The sequence below is a fragment of the Chrysochloris asiatica genome, unplaced genomic scaffold, assembly GCF_000296735.1.
Source record: "Chrysochloris asiatica unplaced genomic scaffold, ChrAsi1.0 scaffold00141, whole genome shotgun sequence".
NCBI classification, from domain to species: Eukaryota; Metazoa; Chordata; class Mammalia; order Afrosoricida; family Chrysochloridae; genus Chrysochloris; species Chrysochloris asiatica.
This window is the reverse complement of record NW_006408659.1, coordinates 1,889,042-1,900,979: the sequence shown is the minus strand read 5'-3', so window position 1 is coordinate 1,900,979 and position 11,938 is coordinate 1,889,042. Positions and strand designations below refer to the sequence as shown.

Sequence of the window (11,938 nt, the reverse complement as noted above, 5' to 3'; positions counted from 1 at the left end):
ATATGTGTGTGTGTGTGTGCATGTATGTATGGGGTGGGGGAAGTCCTGGTGTGGCACTGCAGGATAATGCACTAGACCGAAAGGTTGGTTTAACCACAAGGTTGGCAGTTCAAACTCACTAGCCTTTCTTCGGAAACCCTATACAGGTTCGCTATGAATCCACGGCACATAACCACCACCTCCACCGCCACCAGTGACTACGGATATCAGTCATCTTTTCATGTGCTCTTTGTGCATGTTTATATATATTCTTTAGAGAAATGTCAAGTACTTTACCCACTTGTGGGTTTTGTTTTTGCCTTTTTGTTGTGGGGCTGTGGAAGTTCTTTGTATTTTGTGTATTACAGTCTTATCTGATGTATGATTTCCAAATATTTTCCAAACAACAAAGATTGTTTTTACACATTGTTGATAATGTTCTTTGAGGCACAAAAGCTTTTTATTTAATGAAGTCCAATTTATCCATTTTTCCTTCGGTTGCTTGTTTTTGGTATCATATCTAAGAAATCAATAATCAAATAAAAGGTTTTGAAGATTTAACCTATGTTTTCTCTAAGAATTTAACAGTTTTAGCTCATATATTTAGACCACTGGTCCATTTTGATTTCATTTTCATAGATGGATTCCAATTTCATTCTGCATATGGAAATCTAGTCAACCCAGCAACATTTCTTGAAAAGATTCCTCATGTTCCATTGGATGGACTTGACAACCTCATCCATCATCAATTGTGCGTAGATAGATGGGTATTTCCTGACTCTCAATTCTACTCTACTTGTCTATATGACTATGTTCACATAGTGTCACACTGTTTTGATTATTATAACATTGTAGTACATTCTGAAATTAGGAAGCCTGAGTCCCTCTAACTTGTTCTGTTTTAAGATTTGATAATCTTTGTAATTCCATATGGGTTTAAAGATTGGCATTCTGTTTTCTGAAAAATTGACACTTGGAATTTTGATATGGATGGTATTGAATCTATAGATCACTTTTGGGCATTGTGACACCTACAATATTGTTGTTTAAACTGCCAAACTTACATTTATCAGTCCAGTGCTTATCCACACTAGTACTCCTTAACAAGATTCAATCTTTTTTTTTTTTTTTTTTTTTTTAAGGAAGAGCACTTCATTATTTACGCGGATGAAGAGCAGGAGAGTAGAGGCCGAGGTGGGGCCGGAAGGCAGCTGGGACAAGATTAAATCTTACAATCCACGAACAAGGAATGTCTTTCCATTTATTTGCACCTCCTTTAATTTCTTTCAGCAGTGTTTTATAGTTTTCAGTGTACATGTGTCCCATCTCCTTGGTTATAGTTAGCCTAGTTATTTTATTCTTTTATATGCTATCATAAATGTAATTGTGCTCTTAATTTCCCTTTCATATTGTTCCTTGAATCTGAATAGTATGAAAATTTTCTCACCCAGTTCTCCAGGTGGATCTGATACTAAAGTTTGGGAACTTCTGTTGTAAGCAGAGAAATGACTCAGGGACAAAGGAACTGAGAGAGATAATGAAAGGGTCAGACTGATGATGGTGCCCCCCAACTGCTTACAGTCCCACTTCCTCAGCTGCCAAATCCAAGAGAAGAGGGAGGCTCAGCTAGACTACCACAGGGACCTCAACCAGCCCTGCTGCCTTTTGACAGAGCACAGAGATTGATAGGCACTTGCCCAAGACCATATGTCAATGCTAGAGAATGAACTTGAGTCTCCTAACTGCTGCATTGGGTAAATTTACCTCTGTGGACTAGCGGGGAAGGAAGGAAACAAAGGTCTTGATGTATTTTACAGAATAATAGGACTAGGTGAGCTGAAGCAAATTATTCTCATACTTGAGTGTCTGTTAAAATTCTGCGTTTTCTAATTGTATAGTTATTTGAGGGGCCACGAAACTCAAATTCTTTGGGAGCCAGGGAAGTAGTATAAATGAACAAAATGAGCCAAGTGAAGGTCACACATCGCTGGTTAAGAGATAGCGAGTTCCAGCTGATTGTCAGGAACACAGTAAAGAGGGAGGATGGATCATAAAACCCTGGTTGCTGGTCTATGACTCCTACCTACCTCTGCTCCTCTTCAAATTCCATGGGATACATGGCACAAACACACTACATTGTCTTTGTGAGGTCCTGGTGTGGGGTTGTAGGATAAGCACTGGGCTGCTAAACCTAAGTTTGATGGTTTAAACCCACCAGCCAAGGTCACTATAAGTTAGAACCAACTCTATTGCACTTGACAACAACAATAATATTGTTAAGATGTCAATGCCACCAAAAGTGATCTATGGATTCAATGCCATCCCTATCAAAATTTGAAAGTTCTGCAGTCTCTCGTGCAGTGTTATTTTGGAATGCCACGGAAACACACCTTGAAGTAAGGATTTAATGCAAATCTTTTATTTAGGAGAATCAGGAACCAATGGTGGGCAATGGGAAGCAGACAGATAAGGTAAGACAATGAATTAAGGGTGACTTATCTAACCAGTTACCACTGTGGACAAGTAGAATTTAATCCAGCTCAGAAAGAAGCTAGCGTAGTGGTTACGAATCGGGCTGCGAACTTTAAGGTCAGAGGTTCGAAACTACCAGCCGTTCCGCGGGAGAACGATGAGGCTTTCTACTCCCGTAAAGATTTACACCCTCGGAAACCCTGTTACAGGGTCGCTATGGGTTGGAACCAACTCGACGGCACTTAACAACAACAACAACAGGAAGACTAGGCATCTGTGCATATAATACATGCCTCAGAGTTATTGCAGCCAATGATGAGAGAGCTGGGGCACTTATACACCAACTCCCAACACATACTTGAGCTTTGCTCTTGAGCTAGGAGTAGGCAAGAATTCCCTGGAACTCCAGCTTGCCTTGCACAGGAAAAGCAGTTTCCAATGACCAGAGCAAATCTTTAGGCAAAAGGATGCAGGGGTTGGTACTTGGAAGGAGAGCCAATGAGCACTGAAATAGTAGTCCCACAGTGATACGGGTGGGCACAGACAACATCTATTAATCACCCTGCACATATTGGAATCACAGCTGTATGTGGAGTTAGCCACAATGTTGCTAGATACTTTAATTTTTCAAGAATGGAATCTAAAATTTCATGCAAAATCTCCCATTTAAAAAATTATGGCAATAAATTTACATTGGGTAAAAGAAGAGACACGAAAGTCTAAAAATATCTGTTTGAGGGCTGAATTTGGCCCACAGACCACTTGTGTGTGATCTTTTTCAATGGGACATAACTAGGCTTAATAGCTTATGGGCTTGAGTTCCATTCCAGCCAATCACTTTATTAAAAACCAGTCACTTTCTTCCAACAGGCCTGTAAAGTAACATCTCTCAAATGCAAGCTCAACAATCTATTACAAAGGCTGAGGTAATTTCTTGTGACTGAATATCTACCTTGTTTACTTAAGAGTTTTACACACATTTCTTGATTTAATTCTTGCAACCACTTTGTGAAATATTATTTAATTTGCTCTTTCAAACACCAAACACCACATACCCCTCATTAGCACAAATTAATGGCTCCTCTATATTTGATTAAGGAGCTCTGGTAGTGTAGTGATTTCGAATTGGGCTGCGAACCCCAACGTCCACAGTTTGAAACTACCAGCTGTTCCGCAGGAGAAACATGAGGCTTTCTGCTCCCGTAAAGATTTACAGCCTCGGAGACCCTGTACAGGGTCACTATGAGTCAGAACTGATTCCACGGCACATAACAACAACAACATATATTTGATTATTTATGCCATGAACAATTAGTGATTCATTTTATTTTAGTTTACCTTGAAGTTTTTCGAAAGTTGAGAAAATATTTATCCTCTAAAACTGAGCCATTTACAATCTTCTTCCTTTTTTTTTTTAACTTATTTTTTAGAAATCATTATTGATACACAGGAGGTTGCAAATAAATGTAACTGGAAGGCTCCCATGCAGCCTCTACTAATGTTAGCATCTTATGTCATTGTTGTTGTTAGGTACCATGGAGTTGGTACCGACTCATAGTGACCCTATGCACAACAGAACAAACCACTGCCAGGTCCTGAGCTAACCTCACAATTGTTGCCACGCTTGAGCCCATTGATGCTCATTGCCAGTGGGCTCATTGCCCATTGCCAATCCATCTAGCTGGGAGTCTTCCTTTTTTTCTCTGATCCTCCACCTTACCAAACATGATATCCTTCTCCAGAAACTGCTCCCTCCTGACAATATGTCTTAAGTATGAGAGACAAAGTCTGGCCATCTTAAGCCTCCAAGGAGCACTCTGGCTGCACTTCTTCCAACACAGATCTATTTGTTCTTTTAGCAGCTATTGGTACTTTAAATATTCTCTCCCAACACCATAACTCAAATGCATCAGTTCTTCTACAATCTTCCTTATTCACTGTCCAATTTTTGCATGCATATGAGGTTATTGAATATACCATGGCTTACCATAATACACTATTAACACCTAGAAAGGGGCATTGGTACAATCCATAGACCTTACTCAGATCTCATCAGTTACAATTGCAAATAATTTGTATATGTGTATGTATGTATGTGTATATGTTGTTGTTAAGTACCGCTGAGTTAGTTCTAGTGCATAGTGACCATGTATAGAGTTTCCAAGGAGCAGTTGGTGAATTTGAACCACTGACCCTGTGGTTCAAACCCACCTTTTGGTCTGGTCCTTTATCCTCTAGCACTACACCAGGACTCCATGTGTATATGTTGTTGTTGTTAAGTGCTGTCAAGTCGATTCTGACCCAGTATAGGGTTTCCAAGGAGTGGCTGGTGAGCTTGAACCACCAACCTTGCAGTTCAAACGACTTTGCAGTCTGACGCATTAGCCTACAGCACCACACCAGGACTCCTGTGAAATTTTTTATAAAGTGTGTAGCTTTGTGTTACCACTAGCACAATCAAGATAAACCACTGTGTCTTTACCGCAAGGCTCCCTCATGCTACGCCTTTGTAGCCATGCCCATCTCCCCATCTCTAACCTCTGATAACCACTGATTTGGTATGCATCTCTATAATTAGGTTCTTTTCATGAAGGTTATATAAATGGAATCAGGATGTATGTGTCCTTTTTAGTTTTTTTTTTTCTAATAATTTCTTTTAGGTTAATTCAAATTCTTGAATGTTTGAATTGCTCATTGCTTTCTTTTGCTGAGTAGTATTCTATGGTTTGAATGTACCACAGTTTGTTAACTGTTCTGTTAGCCCTTTCTGTTACGAACATATATATGTGTTATGTTTCTGCATGAAAATCTGTTTTAGTTTTTCTGAGATAAAAGCCTATCTGTGAAATTTCTGTTTGTACCCCAAGTCCATTTTTGATTTTGAAAGGAATTGCCAAACTATTTTCCAGAGCAATTTACATTCCGCTAGCAGTCTGGGAGTGAGTGGTTTTATTTTGGTAGGGGAGTAGAGTTAGCTCACTGTAGTTTCAAGTTTCATTTCTCTAGTTGCAATTGATGTTGAAAATCTCCCCACAAGAAGAGAAGCCAGTACACACCTGTGTGGTAGACCATCTTCCTACTAGCTCCCATGCCAGGTGCTCTGTTTATAGATACCGGCTTCTCTTTCCACTGAAAGGCTTTTCTTTCCCTTTCCCCTTCAGTCTGGAAGGACTCGTTACTACAGTGTGGATGTCACTATGTGACTTTTGAGGACTGGTCATAAAAAGGTCATCCACCTTGCTTTTTTAGGACACTCTTAGAATTTAGTCATTATGTTGTGAGGAAGCCCAAGACAGATGGAGAAGTCATTATACTGTTTTCCACTGAAAGCCCCTGCTGAGTACTAAATTAGTGCTAAGTTAGTACAGCCAATACTAACTTTCTAATACCTGAGAACATTTTCTAGATGGTTCCAGCCCCAGCCATCATCCCACCACAAGTCAAAGCAAAATTATCTCGCTGAGACCAACCGTGCCAAAACCATATGAGATAATGATAAAATGACTGATGTTGTTTTAAGACATTAAGCTTTGTGGTGGTTTATTATATGGCAATGGTAGTGGAGGTGGTTGTGTGCCGTGGAGTCAGTTCTGACTCACAGTAATCCTGGATAGGGCTTCCCAGGCTGTAAATCTTTACAGGAGCAGAAAGCCTCATCTTTCTCCAGCAGAGTTGCTGGTCGATTTGAAACACTGACCTTGTAGTTAGCAGCCCAGCTTGTAACCCACCATGCTACCAGGACTCCTTTTGATGGCAGTGTTGTTGTTAAGTGACATTGAGTTGGTTCTGACTCATAGAAACCCTGTATAGGATTCCCAGGAGTTCTGGTGAGACACTGTGGGATAAAACACTAGACTGGCTAGGCCGGTTTGAATCACAAGGCCAGTGGTTCAAACTCACCATCTGCTCCTTGGAAAAATGCTTTACAAGGTCACTATGAGTTGGAACTGACTCACAGGCGCACTTAACAACAACAATAGGGTTCCCAAAGAGCAGTTGGTGGGATAAACCACCAACCATGTGGTTAGTAGTCCAGTGCTTATCCTACAGTGCCACTTCAGGACTCCTTATATGGCAGTGTGGTGGTGATGGTTGTGTGCCATTGAGTCGGTCTAACACTCAGTAACTCTGTAGAGGGTTTCCGAGGCTATAAATCTTTATGGTAGCAGAAAGCCTCATCTTTCTCCTGAGGAGTGGCTAGTAGATTTGAACTGCTGACCTTACGGTTAGCAGGATAGTTCATATTCCACTGTGGTACGCAAAAATCTCTTATTCATTATTTAACACCACTTGCTAATGTTGTTGTTGTTACGTGCCATTGAGTCGATTCTGACCCATAGCGACCCTGTAGAGGGTTTCCAAGGAGCAGCAGGTGAGCTCGAACCACTGACCCTGTAGTTCAAATGACTTTGCAGTCTGGCGTATTAGCCCACAGCGTCATACCAGGACTTCACACGCTAATAAGCTAATAGGTTCATATAAATATGTACTCTCAGCCTTTTGTTGGAGCAAGCACATTCCACCTCTACTGTTTTGTTTTTTTGGGGGGGAGGTTCTTTGATCTGCAGAAACTGAAGAAGCCCATTGGAGTCAATCTGCTGTGTTGCTCCGAAGTGTCCGAAATGTGAACACGCAAACTCTGGCCAACATGGTCAAGAGGCACAGATCCACTCAACATGCTCTTCCTCCTATCTGCAACATTCATTCTTGTCCTAGATAGCCACATGACCCGCTTTCTTACACATCTCTGTTGTAATGTCTCCATAAGAGAAGGGTTCTCTCTGTCCAGCTTCTAGAACAGAATGCCTCCCATCACTTTTCTTCCTTACTTGCCTAAATGAATGACTATAGTAATCTTAGCATTTATTACTACTTGTCTAATGTCTGATGGTGATTTTATTTATCTCTTTGTTTACTATCACATCTCATACCCTACCAAGTAAGCTAAATGAGAGTAGTGATTTTGCTTTGCTCATCCTTAGGATGTAGAACAACAGTCCTGATACAAATATTTATTGAATGAATGGATGAACCAATCAGACTAGAAAACAGTCACAGCGTCCCTACCCCTGTAAGCTCTTTGTTGGATGTGTGGTGGTGCAAGAGGTGTTTAAGATGTATGTCCTGCCCTCGAGAATGACAAGTGAATAATTAATCATCTTTTGGATAATGTGGGGAGAGGAACGCTTCAAATCATCTGATGAAACAATGAATTATTGTCTTATTCTTACATTTATCATGTACTTAAAGCGAGGCAGTCTGCACCATCAATTTCCAGAAACAGGGAAAGAAAGTCTGACTTTGCACTGAGTCAGGCCAGGTGAGGATTCTTGCTCTTTTCATAGAGTGCTCCTGTTCTACGATAGATTGGACAAAGATGGACACTCACTCGTCCCTTCTCTGTCTCCATGTCCTCTATCAAGAAGTGAGATCTATGTCTCTACCCCTTGAATCTAGAGCTGGCCATAGGACATTAGCAAGCATGATGTAAGCTGAGGGTTGAAAACTGATTGTACTTTGGAATCTGCCTCTCCTGTTGCTCTTGGGAATCTTGCTGAAGCCACCAAGTGAATAAGCCTGCTTAGTCTGCTGGAAAATCTGTGGGTGGTGCACATAGTTACCTTGCTTATCTGTTAAACCAAAGGTTGGAAGTTCAAGTCCACCTGGAGACACCTTAGAAGAAAGGCTTATAGACCTACATCTGGAAAGTTGCCATTCTCCTTTGACTCACATGGGGCTGGTATAAATTGGAATGAACTTTGTGACAACTAGTGAGGTTGCTGGGAGATGAGTGATTCTTGGCCCCGTTCCTTCCATTGCCCCAGTTGAGACTGAGCGAATCACCAGACAAACAGTGAGACGATCAACTGCAGGCTGACTGGGAGACCTCATGAGCTGTTGCAGCTGAGGTCAGCCCACATCACAACTCATGGAATTGGGAACAATAAATGGTTGGCATCTTAAGCCAGCTAGTTTTGGGGTGCTTTGTTATGTTGCAAAAACTGACTGATATAGGATCTAAAATGATTTTTTAAAAATCAGGGAGTTCAATGCAAAAACAACTTAGAGTTATTTATTAAAAAGAATCCCGAATTTTAAATCATATAAAATGTCTGTGGGCATATGGGAAAATAAGAAATGGAATTATGAGAGATTTTTATTTTATCCTTTATACTTTTTTGAGTTAAAAAAACTTTCGACATTAAATTTTATAATCTTCATTAAACAAAACAGAAAAGCCAAAGTAGTTGGCAGTTACTTCTAGCTGGCCTGATTGTTCCCAGAAGAATTCTGATGTGGCATGAACATTTTTGTATAGTTGAGGCTGTTGAGTTGTAAAAGGAGTGGCTGGTTCCATTCACTCCAGGGTCACTGTCTGTTATGAGAATCTCAGGAGGTTCAAAAAGCCTCAATGGTAAAATCTATGCTGAAAATGCCTCCATCTAACCAAGGCTTCCTTATTTCTTTGGCCCTTATATCGGATGTTCTGTATCTCAGTGTGGCTGATGAGTTTAAGCTGAATCTTTTGAGCAGGTTGCAGTGATGGGAAATCCAGAAATAAGGGCCTAACAATATGCTAGTGTGCTATATATATTCTGGCTATCTTTCCTCCAGATCCATTCTCTTGTCTTTTGCAATATCCAGGGAGTCAGCCCATGTTGACTGAATTGATAAATTCCAGTAGGGTTCAGTTAATGGGGAACACCAGTAGAAGCCTTGAGTGAAGGAACAAAATGAGAGTGCTCCTGTCCTGCAGGTTCATTGTGGTCTATCTTTTACTAAAGATCAAAGCACTGGGACAGCACTTACTGTAATCTCTGTTTCCAGATTCTAGTAACCAATTCCCCACCTTACAGCCTCAGGTATGGGTGATAAGAGAGGTACTCATTTCTGAAGTATTACACCAATTCTATGCATCATTCCTTATGATTTCCCTACATCTGCTTGCACTTTAATAAACTGTCCATCTATCAAGCTATCCTCAAAGTAACAAATGAAATGTGCCATCTCTTTCCTGCAGAAACTGAGAGCTACTGTAGACATGCATAGTTACCATAATGACATGGACACATTTCTAGAACAGTCGGTTCCTCTCTTCCAACAAAAATAGGAATGTGGCAGAAAAGAAGTTTCCATTACTTCCTACACTCATTGTTAAGGCAGAAAATGATTTATTAAATTCAAGTCACAGGTAATTCTGACTAACAGGATGACACAGAGAATGATCATTTCCTTTTAGTCAGACTTCTGGAAGGGCAGTGGCTGACTTCTGACTAAGAAAAAATTGAATTATGAGAAAATGTTTTTAGGTGAACATTTTATGTTCTCCTAAGAACAAAGTAACAAGGTAAACCATGGAGGGGCCAACATGATAGTCTTACCCGGCCATCACTGGTCAGGAGAATGGAGTCACTCTTGATGTCCCTGTGGATCACTCCTTGGTTATGAAGGTAGGAGAGGGCTCTCAGAACCGACAAACAGACGGTAGCTATCTGTTCTTCATTCATTCTAGAAAGGAAATGACATTTAAGGAGCAAGGACAGGCTTAACAATAGCTCTGAAATGGTCAAGAGAAACAGAAGTCTTGAGTTCTGGTGAACCACCCCATGCTTTCCAGCATGTTGTTGTTGTTAACTAGTGTTGAGTCGGTTCCGACCTATAGCAACCCATTATAGGGTTTCCAAGGACTAACTGGTGAGTTTGAACTGCTTATCTTGTGGCTCAAACCAACCTTGTGGTCCTGCACGTATCTTACAGTGCCACATCAGGTCTCCAGCACATAGACAAGAAGAAGCAGATCTTTGAGATCTGAGTCTAAGATAAAAAAACATCCACAGTGTCAACACCACCAATACCATCCTTAGCACTGAGGGATCAAATATAAACCAAAGTAAACAGACCCCCACGTATAGAGAAAACACACTGACTACGTGAACCAAAATGCCAGGTATAGCTGCCAGGTGAAATTAGAACAAGGGTTTTAATTTCCTCAGATCTCTGTCTCCACATATTGGAATAAAAGCACTATAGTTCTCTACATGGAAGGACTCAAACAGATGGTCTTGGGACATCTAAATCCGCTTCTGGCATCTCTCTCTACCTTTCTCTAATCCCCACTTTACTTTTTTCAGTAGATGGAGGTTGTTTTTGTTCTAGGTCCTTCTTGTTGGAAGGAAACTGGACCTTGGAGTTAGTAAAAACTAAGGAGTCCCTGGATGGTGCAAATGGTTAATGTGCTTGGCTGCTAATGAAAACCTTGGAGATTTGAGTCCATCCAAAAACACCTTGGAAGAAGGGCCGGGCAATCTACTTCCAAAAAACCATCATTGGACACACTATGTTCTACTTTGACATACATGAGGTCACCAGGAGTGAGATTTGACTTGAGGGAAACTGGTAACAATTGTGAAGGGATATTATTTATTTTGTTATTGTTAATAGTATACGCAGCAAAGTGTACACAAACTTAGTTTCTAATCAATGGACCACGAGGAAAAGAAAGAAAATGCACAGCACTGTACATGTGTGGCTGCATTTCCTACTTGCACCTCTAGAAGGGAGGCACTCCTGGTTCAGAGAGGGACACTGAGACCAGGTGACTTGCCTAAGGTCACACAGTGAGAGTGGGCAGGTCACCATTCAAACCTCACTACTTTTTCAGTTAGAAACCACACTGCTTAGTGGCTCAGAAGAATGAATTTTTCTGAGTGAAATGACTCAGCCATTGGGAAATCTAAGTAGAAAAATTATCTGGACAGCTGGGACTGCTCAGCATCCTCAAGATGATTCATTTAGGCATCTGCTTTACTCCTTCCCATGTAAAACTTACTCCTTATCACAGAGATATTGTGAGGCCCAAATGAGATAACAAATGTGATGGTGAGTTTTATGGCTCTACTTGGCTAGACCAGTTATTTAGTCAAACACTAATCTCAGTGTTGATGGGAAGATATTTTATACATGTGGTTAACATCTACAATATCCAATCAGCTGGTTGGCCTTAAGAGCAAATACTGAGGTTACCCAGAGAAGAATTCTGCCTCCAGGCTACACTGATAACTCCTACTGAATTTCAGCCTAATAGCATGTCCCACAGATTCTGGACTTGCCTGTCCCTACAATCACTGCATCGAAATTTAAAGTGACAGTATAGACACTCAGCTGTTCCAGGAGCTACCATCTTGGGAAAGCATATCTAGATTGTATCAGGATTGATAGGATTAGGAGAGAACATCTTGATTGTATCTTGATGATATCAGGATTGTATCAAGATTGACATGGAAATTTAAAGAGACAGTATCAACATAAAACCAAACGGCCACCACTTGTCTGTCTGTCGTGCTGTGGTGGTTTGAGTTGCTGTGATTCTGAGGGCTCTGCCACCGGTATTGTAAATAACCAACAGGGTCACCCATGGTAGACAGGTTTCAGATGAGCTTCCAAACAAGACAGACTAGGAAGAAAGAGTGACAAACTACTTCCGAAT

The 11,938-nt window shown here is 40.8% G+C and overlaps 1 protein-coding gene across 1 annotated transcript in view; it reads right to left on the bottom strand.

Annotated features, from left to right (window-relative positions):
- PAK7 (p21 protein (Cdc42/Rac)-activated kinase 7) overlaps window positions 1-11,938 on the bottom strand; it is a 522,812-nt gene that overhangs the window by 27,630 nt on the left and 483,244 nt on the right. The window contains exon 7 of the mRNA XM_006870394.1: window positions 9,834-9,960. Coding sequence (XP_006870456.1) covers window positions 9,834-9,960 — 127 coding nt within the window. The remainder of the gene's footprint in view (window positions 1-9,833; window positions 9,961-11,938) is intronic.